The sequence below is a fragment of the Pristiophorus japonicus genome, unplaced genomic scaffold (assembly GCF_044704955.1).
Source record: "Pristiophorus japonicus isolate sPriJap1 unplaced genomic scaffold, sPriJap1.hap1 HAP1_SCAFFOLD_409, whole genome shotgun sequence".
Taxonomy (NCBI): Eukaryota; Metazoa; Chordata; class Chondrichthyes; family Pristiophoridae; genus Pristiophorus; species Pristiophorus japonicus.
In genome coordinates this window covers 340,546-352,874 of record NW_027253970.1, presented here as the reverse complement: position 1 = coordinate 352,874, position 12,329 = coordinate 340,546, and the positions used below count along the sequence as shown (strand labels likewise).

Genomic DNA, 12,329 nt, shown 5'->3' with positions numbered 1-12,329 from the left:
AAGGAGTTAATGTCTCCAGGAAAGGAAGATGGAGGAGGGGGGAATGTTTTGCACAATGAAACCTTTCGAACTGCAGCAGCTAATCTGGCCATTCTTTTGTTGAGAGCACAGTTTATTTTTCCCATGCTTCTGCTCAGACATTTAGGACCATCCTTCATCATGTGCCTCTTCACCTACTGATTACAGTTGATTTTAGAAAGATAAAGCTTCAGAAATACAATTCTCATCATCTTCAGCTTTATTTGTGATTTCAGCTTTGAAAGTTTACAGTCTGGGTCACACAACCATCAACTGTATAAGCAATAAAAGGCTGCTCTATGTTATTTTTTCACAATGCAGGTGGAATTCTCCTATTACCTAATTCTCTATAAAAGTTCATAGGCACAAAAGCAGGGTATGCGTCATGAAGCAGCTGAGACAAGCAGCTCCTGGAACAGAGAAAAATTCTCCATACCCAAAATTTTTTGTCAAAAAGGCTGTACACTGCTTCTGCACTGTAGCACACAGGATTCACTTTATTCATTATTTCATACAGTTAAAATTAGAATCGGGGAGCACTGCTTACAAGTTCCGTGTAATGGAAGGGAAAATTTAAAAATAGCAGCCAGTACTGGGGGAAAAGGGAGGGGAGGAAAAAAGAAAAACAGGCACATTGAGAACTGTAGGAATATGTAAAACTGATCACTGTCAAACCAGTGCAAAAGTTTTGGTTTGTCATGGAAAACGTTTACTAGCTATAACCACTTTTTACTCTGGATTCTGACTCTCAGCAGTCCAGCGTGGCTTATTAATAGGTCCTGTTCAAGCACAGACCTCAAATCACACTCAGTCCTCCCTTCGCTGAAGTTTTGAAATGAAAACAAACTGAATTAAGTTAGATAATTTCAAATACTTTCTTTAGTTCCATGATGAGCTGCCAATCAGATTTCTGCATCTCATCTCTGAACCAGTTTTTCAAGGCATCAATGGACTGGCGGCTGATCTGTAACACAAAAAGTTACAATTCAATAGGCCATGGTACAAAAGATTGAATATCAGACATAAAATTGACTGAACAAAAACTGCAATTATTTTGAGCAAAACATGCCTTTTAAAAAAAAAGTTAGCATTTCTGTACTCTTGACTTTCATTTGTTACTAGCGCAAACACGATGGGCTGAATGGCCTCCTTCTGTGCGTAAATTTCTATGATTCCGGCCTTCCCTGCTTGGTTTTGTTTCTATGTTAAATAAGGGCTCTCCTACCTATTTATTGGGGTGGGGGGGGGGGGGAGGTGGAGGGGGAACAGTTATATATTTGCACTCAGTTTTAGGAGAGTGACGTCTGTGCACTTTTACATTTGATTCGTCTCCATAAGTGTGTTGGCTCTGCTTTTAAACAGCATCCCACAGAAAGCAAATGCACAGAACCAGCTCCCTGCATTTACATTACTTTATCTGATTTTTGTTGAGTCTATGATGCCAGCAGGGTTAAGAGCCAAGCTTGTTTATACTAGACTGGTTCCAGTCAGTTTTCCCTACCTCAGTTGTACTAAGTGTAAAAGTGATGTACAACAGTTCTCATGAAGTGTTTCCTTTTAAAATATTAATCTGCCTTTTCTCTTTCAGTTGCTGATGGAACTTGCTGCCTTTCCTAGATTCCTTGCTCAGAGAGTTAGTAGTTTAATTAAATTAAAGGAGAAAAAAATAAAGTCTCAAGCCACGCTATTTGATGGGTTTAACCAATAGGCTGTTAATTATTATTAGACACTCAAAGTATAATTTATTAATGGTAATTACAACATAAAGCAAGTTTCCACATTTGGGAAAGATGGAATTATTCTTTCTTCCACTGGAAACAAGATCTAAATTCAGATCCAAGTTAAAACTACTTTACTTACCATTTAATTTCCTGGAACCATCTTGTTCTGTGGAGTATTTCATAATTTTTGTTTGTATAATACTTATTCCTACAATCTATTCCTATCTGCATATTTATCCAGTTCCTTCTAGAAATAACACAGCTTTACTCAAGTTTCTTTTCCATCACCACTACTCGGGCAAGAGAGATAAATTTCTTCCCATTTCTAGTGTTTTCTCATGGTTCAGAGCCCAAGTCAAAGATTTTTTTTCTGCTCTTCTCTCTATCTTCTTGAAAGCATCAATATCTGCTTGTTCAATATTGCAGATGATATTCCAAATACAGGTTGAATCCCCCTTATCCAGAACCGTTCCCGGTCACCGGGTTGGCACATGCGCAGAACTCTGACATGAACAAATTGAAGTCATCCTCATTGCCAACTCCCGCAATCACTGACCTGACCCTGCGATCTACCATCCGCACCCCCCTCCAATGACCTCTCTGCCGCACTCCCAGCCCCAAGCCATTCAGCCCCGATATCATAATAACATAAGAATTAGGAACAGGAGTAGGTCATCTAGCCCCTCGAGCCTGCTCCGCCATTCAACAAGATCATGGCTGATCTGGCCGTGGACTCAGCTCCACTTACCCGCCCTCTCCCCATAACCCTTAATTCCCTTATTGGTTAAAAATCTATATGTTATTTGAATACATTCAATGAGCTAGCCTCACCTGCTTCCTTGGGCAGAGAATGCCACAGATTCACAACCCTCTGGGAGAAGAAATTTCTTCTCAACTCGGTTTTAAATTGGCTCCCCCGTATTTTGAGGCTGTGCCCCCTAGTTCTAGTCTCCCCGACTAGTGGAAACAATCTCTCTGCCTCTATCTTGTCTATCCCTTTCATTATTTTAAATGTTTCTATAAGATCACCCCTTATCCTTCTGAACTCCAACGAGTAAAGACCCAGTCTACTCAATCTATCATCATAAGGTAACCCCCTCATCTCCGGAATCAGCCTCGTGAATCGTCTCTGTACCCCCTCCAAAGCTAGTGTATCCTTCCTTAAGTAAGGTGACCAAAACTGCACGGAATACTCCAGGTGCGGCCTCACCAATACCTTGTACAGTTGCAGCAGACCTCCCTGCTTTTGTACCCCATCCCTCTCGCAATGAAGGCCAACATTCCATTTGCCTTCCTGATTACCTGCTGCACCTGCAAACTAACTTTTTGGGATTCATGCACAAGGACCCCCAGGTCCCTCTGCACCGCAGCATGTTGTAATTTCTCCCCATTCAAATAATATTCCCTTTTACTGTTCCCCCCCCCCCCCCTCCCCCCAAGGTGGATGACCTCACATTTTCCGACATTGTATTCCATCTGCCAAACCTTAGCCCATTCGCTTAACCTATCTAAATCTCTTTGCAGCCTCTCTGTGTCCTCTACACAATCTGCTTTCCCACTAATCTTTGTGTCATCTGCAAATTTTGTTACACTACACTCTGTCCCCTCTTCCAGGTCATCTATGTATATTGTAAACAGTTGTTTTCCCAGCACCGATCCCTGTGGCACACCACTAACCACCGATTTCCAACCCGAAAATAACTTGCTCAGTATCTCTACCATCCAATTTAACGTGACCACACCTCGTCCGGAAAAATTCCTTATCCAGAACAGGCCAGGTTTCGAGGATTCCGGATAAGGGAGGTTCAACCTATATAGCTTCATTAATTCTCTATCGAAGGCTAGAATAACTTGCTTTGAATTATACTGAATGGTCATAACTAGTCAGTAATCACATTCAAATTAATTTTCTTTAAAATCAATTAGTAAATGTTGTAGAGAGTCGAAAGATATATATAGACTTAGGCATTAGGCACCTGCTGGATATTTAGAACTCACATAAGCTTAAATGGACACACACATAAAATGGCTGCCCAGGCATTATGGGAAATCAGGTAGTCAAACTGTGAACTGTTGAACGTTCACTGACCGAGCAATAACCCTGTGAGGCCCACTGTAGGAATGCCTGGGAAGACAGAGATAAGAAGGAAACCATCTCCTGTGAACAAGGCCATGAAACCAATTATTTCAGGAAGAAAGATAAGAGGGAAACCATTTGCTGTAAACAAGGCTATATACCAATTATTTCTCCCAGATGAAAGAACTAGGGAGAGAACCTATAAAGCCATCAATCAGCCCAAGCTGACAAAAGACGAACACATGGTTCCTGAGACATAAGGGGAATTCTATTGGGTTAAAATAACCTATATGTAATCTATAATCATTGTGATTGGCTTGTGTCCAGCCGTGATGGGCTGTGTAGCTGTAGTAAACTGTTTTGTAACTGTTGTGAAACATATAAAGGTGCATGTAATCCTTTGTTCTGTGAAGAGAAACCTGGATACGGTCCTGAGTTTTTCCTTCCCGCTGAGCGTAATAAAAGCTGCTTCAGCATTGGAACCGACCCTGAGTGTTGAGTGATTCTTCTAAGAAAACACTAACGCTAACAGTAAAGGTTCAAGTGTAAATAAATTGGCCCCGAATTTGCGGACAGCGGTGTAGCTAAGGAGTACGCTGCCGACATCCGAACGAAATCTGCACTTACTTGTGCAAACCCCCCTTCGAAAAGTTGCTTTCAAACGCTGCAGAGTTGTGTGCAGCGTAGTGCCCCACGGATACCAGGAGCGCACCATTGTGCGTATGCGAACCTGGGATCATGTGGGGCGGTGCTCTTTTCATTTTCTGACTCTTAGCCAATCAGGAAACAGAAAAGATTGCCAATTTGCCCATAACTCATTTTAAATAATTTAGCAGCCAGAAATGCTATCAATGCAATAGTATTTAATACACAAACCAAGATTTCAACATTAATAGAATTCGATCAAACACTGAAAAGTCTTGAGAAACCTTTTACGGAAGGTGTCCTTAAAACCATAAAATTAGATTAGGATGCTTTTTATACAAAGCATGCAGTTGAATTAACATCGGCCCTTTGATTCTGAGCCATGACAACATAAACTTATAATTAGACTTATAGGGCCCAAGTTTCCACAGGATAAAAAACGGGCGCCCAGTTTTCACGCCTAAAACGGCGCCAGAAAAAAAACGCGCTATTCTCGAGCGCTTTGCAGCTCGTCTGTTTGGCGCGGCGCCCAGGGGGGCGGAGCCTACACTCACACCGATTTTGTAAGTGGGAGGGGGCGGGTACTATTTAAATTAGTTTTTTTCCTGCCGGCACCGCTGCGCGTGCGCGTTGGAGCGTTCGCGCATGCTCAGTGTGAAAAAACATTGGCACTCGGCTATTTTTGTAGTTCTTTTTAGCTGTTTAATTTTTGAACATTTTTTAATAAAATCACATTGCCATCAGCACTGAGGCTACCCTTCTCACTGTCTCCTTCCCCTCCCTCCCCTCCGCGGCAACAAACTGTTCTCTCCTTCCCCTACCTCCCCTCTCTCCACGGCAACAAGCCGCTGTCTCCTTCCCCCCTCTCCACGGCAACAAGCCGCTGTTTCCTTCCCCTCCCTCCACGGCAACAAGCCGCTGTCTCCTTCCCCTCCCTCCCCTCCCTCCACGGCAACAAACCGCTGTCTCCTTCCCCTCCCTCCCCTCCACAACAACAAACCGCTTTCTCCTCCCCCCCCCGCCCGTTCAGTGGCACGAACAGCTTTCTCCCCCCCCCCCCCCCCCACTCCCGCTCAGCGGCACGAACGGCTGCAGAATTCTCCCTGGCTGAAGCACTTTCACACAGGTAGGAAGATGGTTTATTTAATCTTTTCTTTGCTTATAAATTTTTATTCAGGTTGGATTTATTTGTATAATATTTGTATAAGTATAAATAAGGATTTATTATAGAATTTAATGACTTCCCTTCCCCCCCACCTCGTTCTGGACGCCTAATTTGTAACCTGCGCCTGATTTTATAATGTGTAGAACAGGTTTTTTCAGTTCTACAAAAATCTTCACTTGCTCCATTCTACTTTAATTTGGAATACGTTTTCACTGTGGGAACTTTCAAATCAGGCGTCAGTGGCCGGACACGCCCCCTTTTGAAGAAAAAATTCTGTTCCAAAGTAGAACTGTTCTACCTGACTAGAACTGCAGAAAAAAAATGTGGAGAATTGCGATTTCTAAGATAGTCCGTTCTCCACCAGTTGCTCCTAAAAATCAGGCGCAAATCATGTGGAAACTTGGGCCCATAGTCCCATCAAATTTGTTTCTCCTCTACTAGACTAACTAACTTTTGATTAATTTAAATAATCTAAAATCGAGAGTTTAAATGCCAGATAACATGAGGAAATAATGAAAGTGAATTCAATCCTATCTAAATAGATGTTGGAAAATAATTAAACCAAAACTACAAAAGGCTGTTGGGCAGCAATGACGGTGACACAAAAAGGTCAGGTTTTCAATCTCAAACAAATGAAAGTTTCTTTCAAAGTTTCTATCCGCTCAGACACGAACCTCATTGTAATGGGTTGCAGCATAAACTAATGTAATTTTCCCATCCACCTCCCCATATGCTGTGCAACAGGCACTTGCTTGCACCAAACAAACATTTTCAAGGTAATTAATGCGCAGCAGGTCGGCAATTAGCCCATCCTTTCGCCAGCATGTTGATTTGAATGAGGTGGTGAAATATGCAGTGAAGCCGATGTGAAGTCGGAACTTGAAAACTTGCGATCAATTTCAAAGGCAGTATGATGCCGTACTCAGAGAACACCATCATACCAATTGCAAACTCAAGACCCACGGGTATAGCATTTTGGAATAGAATCTATGAAATATATACATTTCATTCTGTATAAATTTCATAGATCCTATTCCAAAATGCAATTCCTATTGTTTAACATTAAAATCAAGCTTGGTAGCTGTCAGCTCGTTAAATAACAAAAACAAATCCAACTTGGCATGAATTACTTAATGCTGGATTATCCAAACTTTATCTTTGCCCAGACTAGTGAATATCCTCAGTCCTATGCAGAAAGCCAAGATTCTACAAACAAAGTAACATATCCTTCTCAAGAAGGAAAAGTACAATGGTGGGTATATATCGTCACCATGATACCTTGAGGTAAATAAACCTAAAATAACTTTGTACCAAACACAATACGAACTAGGCCAATAATGAGAACATAAAACTCAGTTACTTGATGTACAAAGGATGGAGCAAGAACATTTCAAGATATGAAATTGGAGTTTATATAAAATAATTAGTTTGAAAGGATCAGACATCTTCGTTAAAAACAGAGTCCAGATCACTGGATAAAGGAAGGATGCAAGTTTCCAAAAACTTTTTCTAACTGGATATTGTCTAGTTCTTTTCTGAAGCAGTGAATCAACACTCTTCTTTGGATATTATAGAAAAGGCTTTTTACTTCTGTGTACACTTGAGTATATATCATGGAAGGTCATGGGTCACAAATTTTACACAAAGCTCCCAATCATTTGCATATATTTCAAACTGCAGATCTTAAGATTTAGGATCGGTCCAATGAATAAGGCAAAAGAACCAAGAACAACTCTTTATAGACTGCCCAAGAAATTCAAATAGGAAAAACAAGTGCACATAGCAGCGAGCATCCTGGACTTTGTGGACTAGATTGCTGGAGCTTGTGGGCTGGATATGCCCTGTGGGCTGGATATGCCCTGTAGGCTGTAGTATGAACATCCAAATATTGGGTGTTCTCTCACACAGAATCCTCTATAAGGGTTATTGACAAATTACAAAGGCCGTCAAATAAACGCACAAACGTTTAGCCAAAGCTTTAGGAAGCAAAGGTTGTAAATGGAGTACAAAATATCACAAGCCAAAGGATTGAGAGTCATTTCAATGTCAACAAAAATTAACGTATTCATTGAACAATAAAAACTTTAAAGGGTTTCTTTAATGGTAGCAGAATACTTATGAAAACCCAAGAACATTTTTCATCAGTAAGTTACTCTCTCAAGAACTAAGCTATCAAGGGGAGCTGGAGTTGTTCCAGATCCAGCCCTCAGCTCCAGAAGATTTGGCAACTAAGTTTTCCCTGAAACAATAATAGATCTTGCAGTTGATCTTTGGGATGAAGGGCAATAAGGCAGATGAGGTGGTTGATAGAAGACAGATCCTGTTTCCAGCATAGGTTCCATTGGTTTTCCAAATAGTACAAACAGTTGAAAACGGCCATTTATGCCGTTTCTTTGGGCGGGTTCAGCCAGTCTCCTACCAAATTTACCCATAGAATTCATGGACCGAAGAAACATTCCTTCCCACAAAACCTGAAAGGCTGTCAAAAGTGACACCATTCCATCCAATTTCTGCAACACAAGTAGTTCATCTTTTATTCTGGAAGACTACTGTAACATCCATCATAATGCTATCTGTTAAAGGTTAGACACACTGCATTCAGATGGATGGTCTATTTGTGAAGGTTTGTCATCTCCCTTCTCAGCATATCTGTACAGATATTTTACACCCCAGTGAAATGTGGGGAAGAATGACTGGTAAAATGTCAGTGTATTTCTGCAAAGAGAGTCCAATCCAGTTTGTCTGTGTAACAAAACTCTGTAGTGTTATCTGTCCAGAGCACCACAGCCTAGTCAAAATTAATGACCTTAAAAAAGGTCCAAGTACACTGCTTAAATTAAAATCTTGATCTGCATGATTAAACTTACACTCAGGCAAGGCCTCTAAACTGGTGAGGGAAGCACCTGGGTCACAGTCTATTTTGTAGAAGGGGGCAATCTGAAAATACAGTCTAAGATAATTGCCTCAAGATCTCCTCTGATCAATCTTTATTTACCAGAACAGCATTTTCTTCGAGAACTAGTGTGTGAAAAAATGTAACTGTAATAATTTATACACGCCTGTATCGAAAAGCACAAGCCTAACTTTGCCGTCAACTACGGGACCTGCTACTACCATTGCATTTTAAGTTTGTACACTACTGAGAGGTTGAAGCAATTGAATTGCATTGTTACGAAGGAATCCAATAGCAAGAACATCTTGTTGATATATATCTGGAATTATAAAGGATAGATTTTGTGCCCGTTCCAAATTCTAGTATTTCTTGATTGAAGAAGAATCCTAGCTGTCCCAATATACTCAGAACATATTGTCTTTCAAGTAATTTGAGGGGAAGTAGACACTGGATAAATCTGAGCAGATTTTGTGGTGCTTCATCTGAAGGAAAACTGCCATTTGCACATGAACATTTCAGGAACAATGGCACTGACATCAGTTTGAATGAGAAATTTCTTCTAGTAACATGCCTGGCTATCTTAAACCTAGAATACCTTTGAAGCAATATATTATCGATACATGAAATAATGCATTTTAGGTCCATGGCAGCTACCTCTGCAGACTGAAAATTGTTGCGTTCATTTTGTTATAAATGTGTCCATTATTTATACATTTTAGGGCTATCCTACCTGATGAAAAAGATGATTTCCTAAAAGACCTCCTGCCAAAGCTTTTAATGTCTCCTTTTTAATGAGAAATGGGGTCAGTACGGGGTTGCCAATGCATACAGAAAGCTTTGAATGCAGATCTCTGAAAAGGGGATCAATCTCCACAATGACATGGCCTCTATCCTTAAGCAGAAACAGAAGAGTTAATGGTTGTCTGGAGAGGCAAAAGATATGTGCCCACAACCTGAAAATGCCCTGAACTACCTTTGAGTGGCTGCTCCACACGAGGGGAAGTTGTGAGATGACTGAGAATGATTGCCACTGTGTTGTCTAGCCAGGCTAAATGCGGAGCTCAGAAAGACATCTCATGAACTGTAAACGTGTGTAATAGTAAGACATAATTTTGTCAAAAGGAGGGGAAGTGAGTTTTTCTGCCGCCCATTTTGGTGTAGATGACCACTATCGTGTTGTCTGACCATACATGTACAATTTTCCCCACACTATGGCCTTAGTTTCGATTGATTGATGCTCCATTGCCCATTTGCTCGAGCCCACTTTTCTGCATATGGCCCCATCAGTGATGCATCTATTACCACTGTAAACTGAAGGAAGGCTCATACAAGAGGTTAACCTATATAGTACATTGTCTTTCTGTCCTGCCCAGGGGTGAGGTCTAGCTGGGCAAGGGAAGCTCTGTAAGACCACCACTGGTTGAGCAAATGCAGCTGAAGTTAGTATATAAAAAATGTCAGGTGTTCAAAACTAAAAAGATGAATGAATGCAATCAGACATAATTTTTTTTGTACAGTCTTTTGTTATTCATGACTGTTCTTCTAGTGGAGATCTCCGAATAGAGTAGTGTAAACTGGTCTGAAGGGAGAAAAACATTCTGCTTGGTTGCAGGTGGGATTTCTCAGAGTTGACTAAGAATCCAAGCACTTGACTGCAGAGTACCTGCTGCAGTGTGCTGGCAGACTTAAGTAATAGGCTTTGATATTCAATTGTTCAGGGATAGATATATATGTAAATTCTGCATCCTGAGATGCCTAATGATCATGGAAAACCCAAGGTGCTGAGGAAAGGCTGAAGGAACATTTGTGCTGATAACATTTCCCCTTAACAGGGAACTCAAGAAGAAAATCACCATCTTGCATTTGTATCATGCCCTTATCATGGAAAAATGATCCAAAGCACTTCACAGAAGCATCATTAAACAAAAATCAAAATGGAACCAAATATTAGGAGGGTGACTAAAAGCTTGGTCAGAGGTAGATTTTAAGGAGGGTCTTGAAGGGAGAGATAGAGAAGCGGAGAGGTTTGCAGACTTGGAGGAATGCAGAGTTCAGTATGGCTAGAGGTAGTTACAGAGATGAGGACCAATCCACTGGGCACACTGTTTGATTGTGTAACCATCTTGAATTTCTGTGATTTTAGGACTTTGGTTAGAACCTTGGGATCCATGATAATGTACATAAGGACATAAGAAATAGGAGCAGGAGTAGGCCGTTGCCTCGATCCTGCTCCGCCATTTAGTAGATCATGGCTGATCTGATCTTGGGCTCAGCTCCACTTCCCTGCCCACTCCCCATAACCCTTCACTCCCTTATCGTTCAAAAATCTGTCTATCGACACCTTAAATATATTCAATGACCCAGCCTCCACAGCTCTCTGGGGCAGAGAATTCCACAGATTCACAACCCTCAGAAGAAATTTCTCCTCATCTCATTTCTAAATGGGTGACCCCTTATTCTTAAATTATGCCCCCTAGTTCTAGATTCCACCATGAGTGGAAACATTCTCTGCATCTACCTTGCCGAGCCCCCTCAATATCTTATATGTTTCAATAAGATCACCTCTCATTCTTTTAAACGCCAATGAGTATAGGCCTAACCTGCTCAACCCTGCTTCAGAAGTCAATCCCTTCATCTCAGGAGTCAACCTAGTGAACCTTCTCTGAACTGCCTCCAATGCAAGTATATCCCTCCTTAAAAGACGAGCAAAACTGTACGCAGTACTCTAGGTGTGGTCTCACCAATGCCCTGAAGTTGTAGCAGGACTTCCCTGCTTTTATACTCCACCCCCCCTTGCAATAAAGGCCAACATTCCATTTGTCTTCCTGATTACTTGCTGTACCTACATATAGGTACTAACTTTTTGTGTTTCATGCACAAGGACCCCCAAGTCCCTCTGTACTGCAACATCTTGTAATATCTCTCCATTTAAATAATAATTTTCTTTTTTATTTTTCTTGCAAAGTGGATAACCTCACAACTTCCCACATTATACTCCATCTGCCAAATATTTGCCCACTCACTTAACCTGTCTATATCCCTTTGCAGATTCTGTGTGTCCTCCTCACAACTTGCTTTACCACCCATCTTTGTATCAGCAGCAAACTTGGCTACATTACACTCGGTCCCTTCATCCAAGTCATTAATATAGATTATAAATAGTTGAGGCCACAGCACTAGTTACCGTTTGCCAATCAGAAAATAACCCATTTATCCAGACTCTGTTTTCTGTTAGTCAATCCTCTATCCAACCCCGTGAGCTCTTATCTTGTGCAGTAACCTTTTAGCTCGTACCTTATTGAATATCTTCTAGAAATCCAAATACACCACATCCACTGGTTCCCCCTTATCCACCCTGCTGGTTACATCCTCAAAGAACTCCAGCAAATTTGTCAAACATGATTCCCCTTTCATAAAACCATGCTGACTCTGCTTGACTGTATTATGCTTTTCCAAATGTCCTACTACTGCTTCCTTATTAATGGACTCCAGCATTTTCCCAATGGCAGATGTTAGGCTAACTGGTCTATAGTTTCCTGCTTTCTGTCCCGCTCCTTTTATAAATATGGCGTCACATTTGCGGTTTTCCAATCCACTGGGACCTCTCCAGAATCCAGGGAATTTTGGTGGATTGCAACCAATGCATCCACTATCTCTGCAGCCACTTCTTTTAAGACCCTAAGATGTAGGCCATCAGGTCCAGGGGAGAACCAGTGGATGTGGTGTATTTGGACTTTCAAAAGGCTTTTGACAAGGTCCCACACAAGAGATTAGTGTGCAAAATTAAAGCACATGGTATTGGGGGTAATG

At 41.2% G+C, this 12,329-nt stretch overlaps 1 protein-coding gene across 1 annotated transcript in view; it reads right to left on the bottom strand.

Annotated features, from left to right (window-relative positions):
• Positions 1-220: 220 nt before the first annotated feature.
• Positions 221-12,329, bottom strand: part of eif5b (eukaryotic translation initiation factor 5B) — a 136,411-nt gene continuing 124,302 nt past the window's right edge. The window contains exon 24 of the mRNA XM_070873051.1: positions 221-982. Coding sequence (XP_070729152.1) covers positions 875-982 — 108 coding nt within the window. The 3' untranslated portion in view covers positions 221-874. The remainder of the gene's footprint in view (positions 983-12,329) is intronic.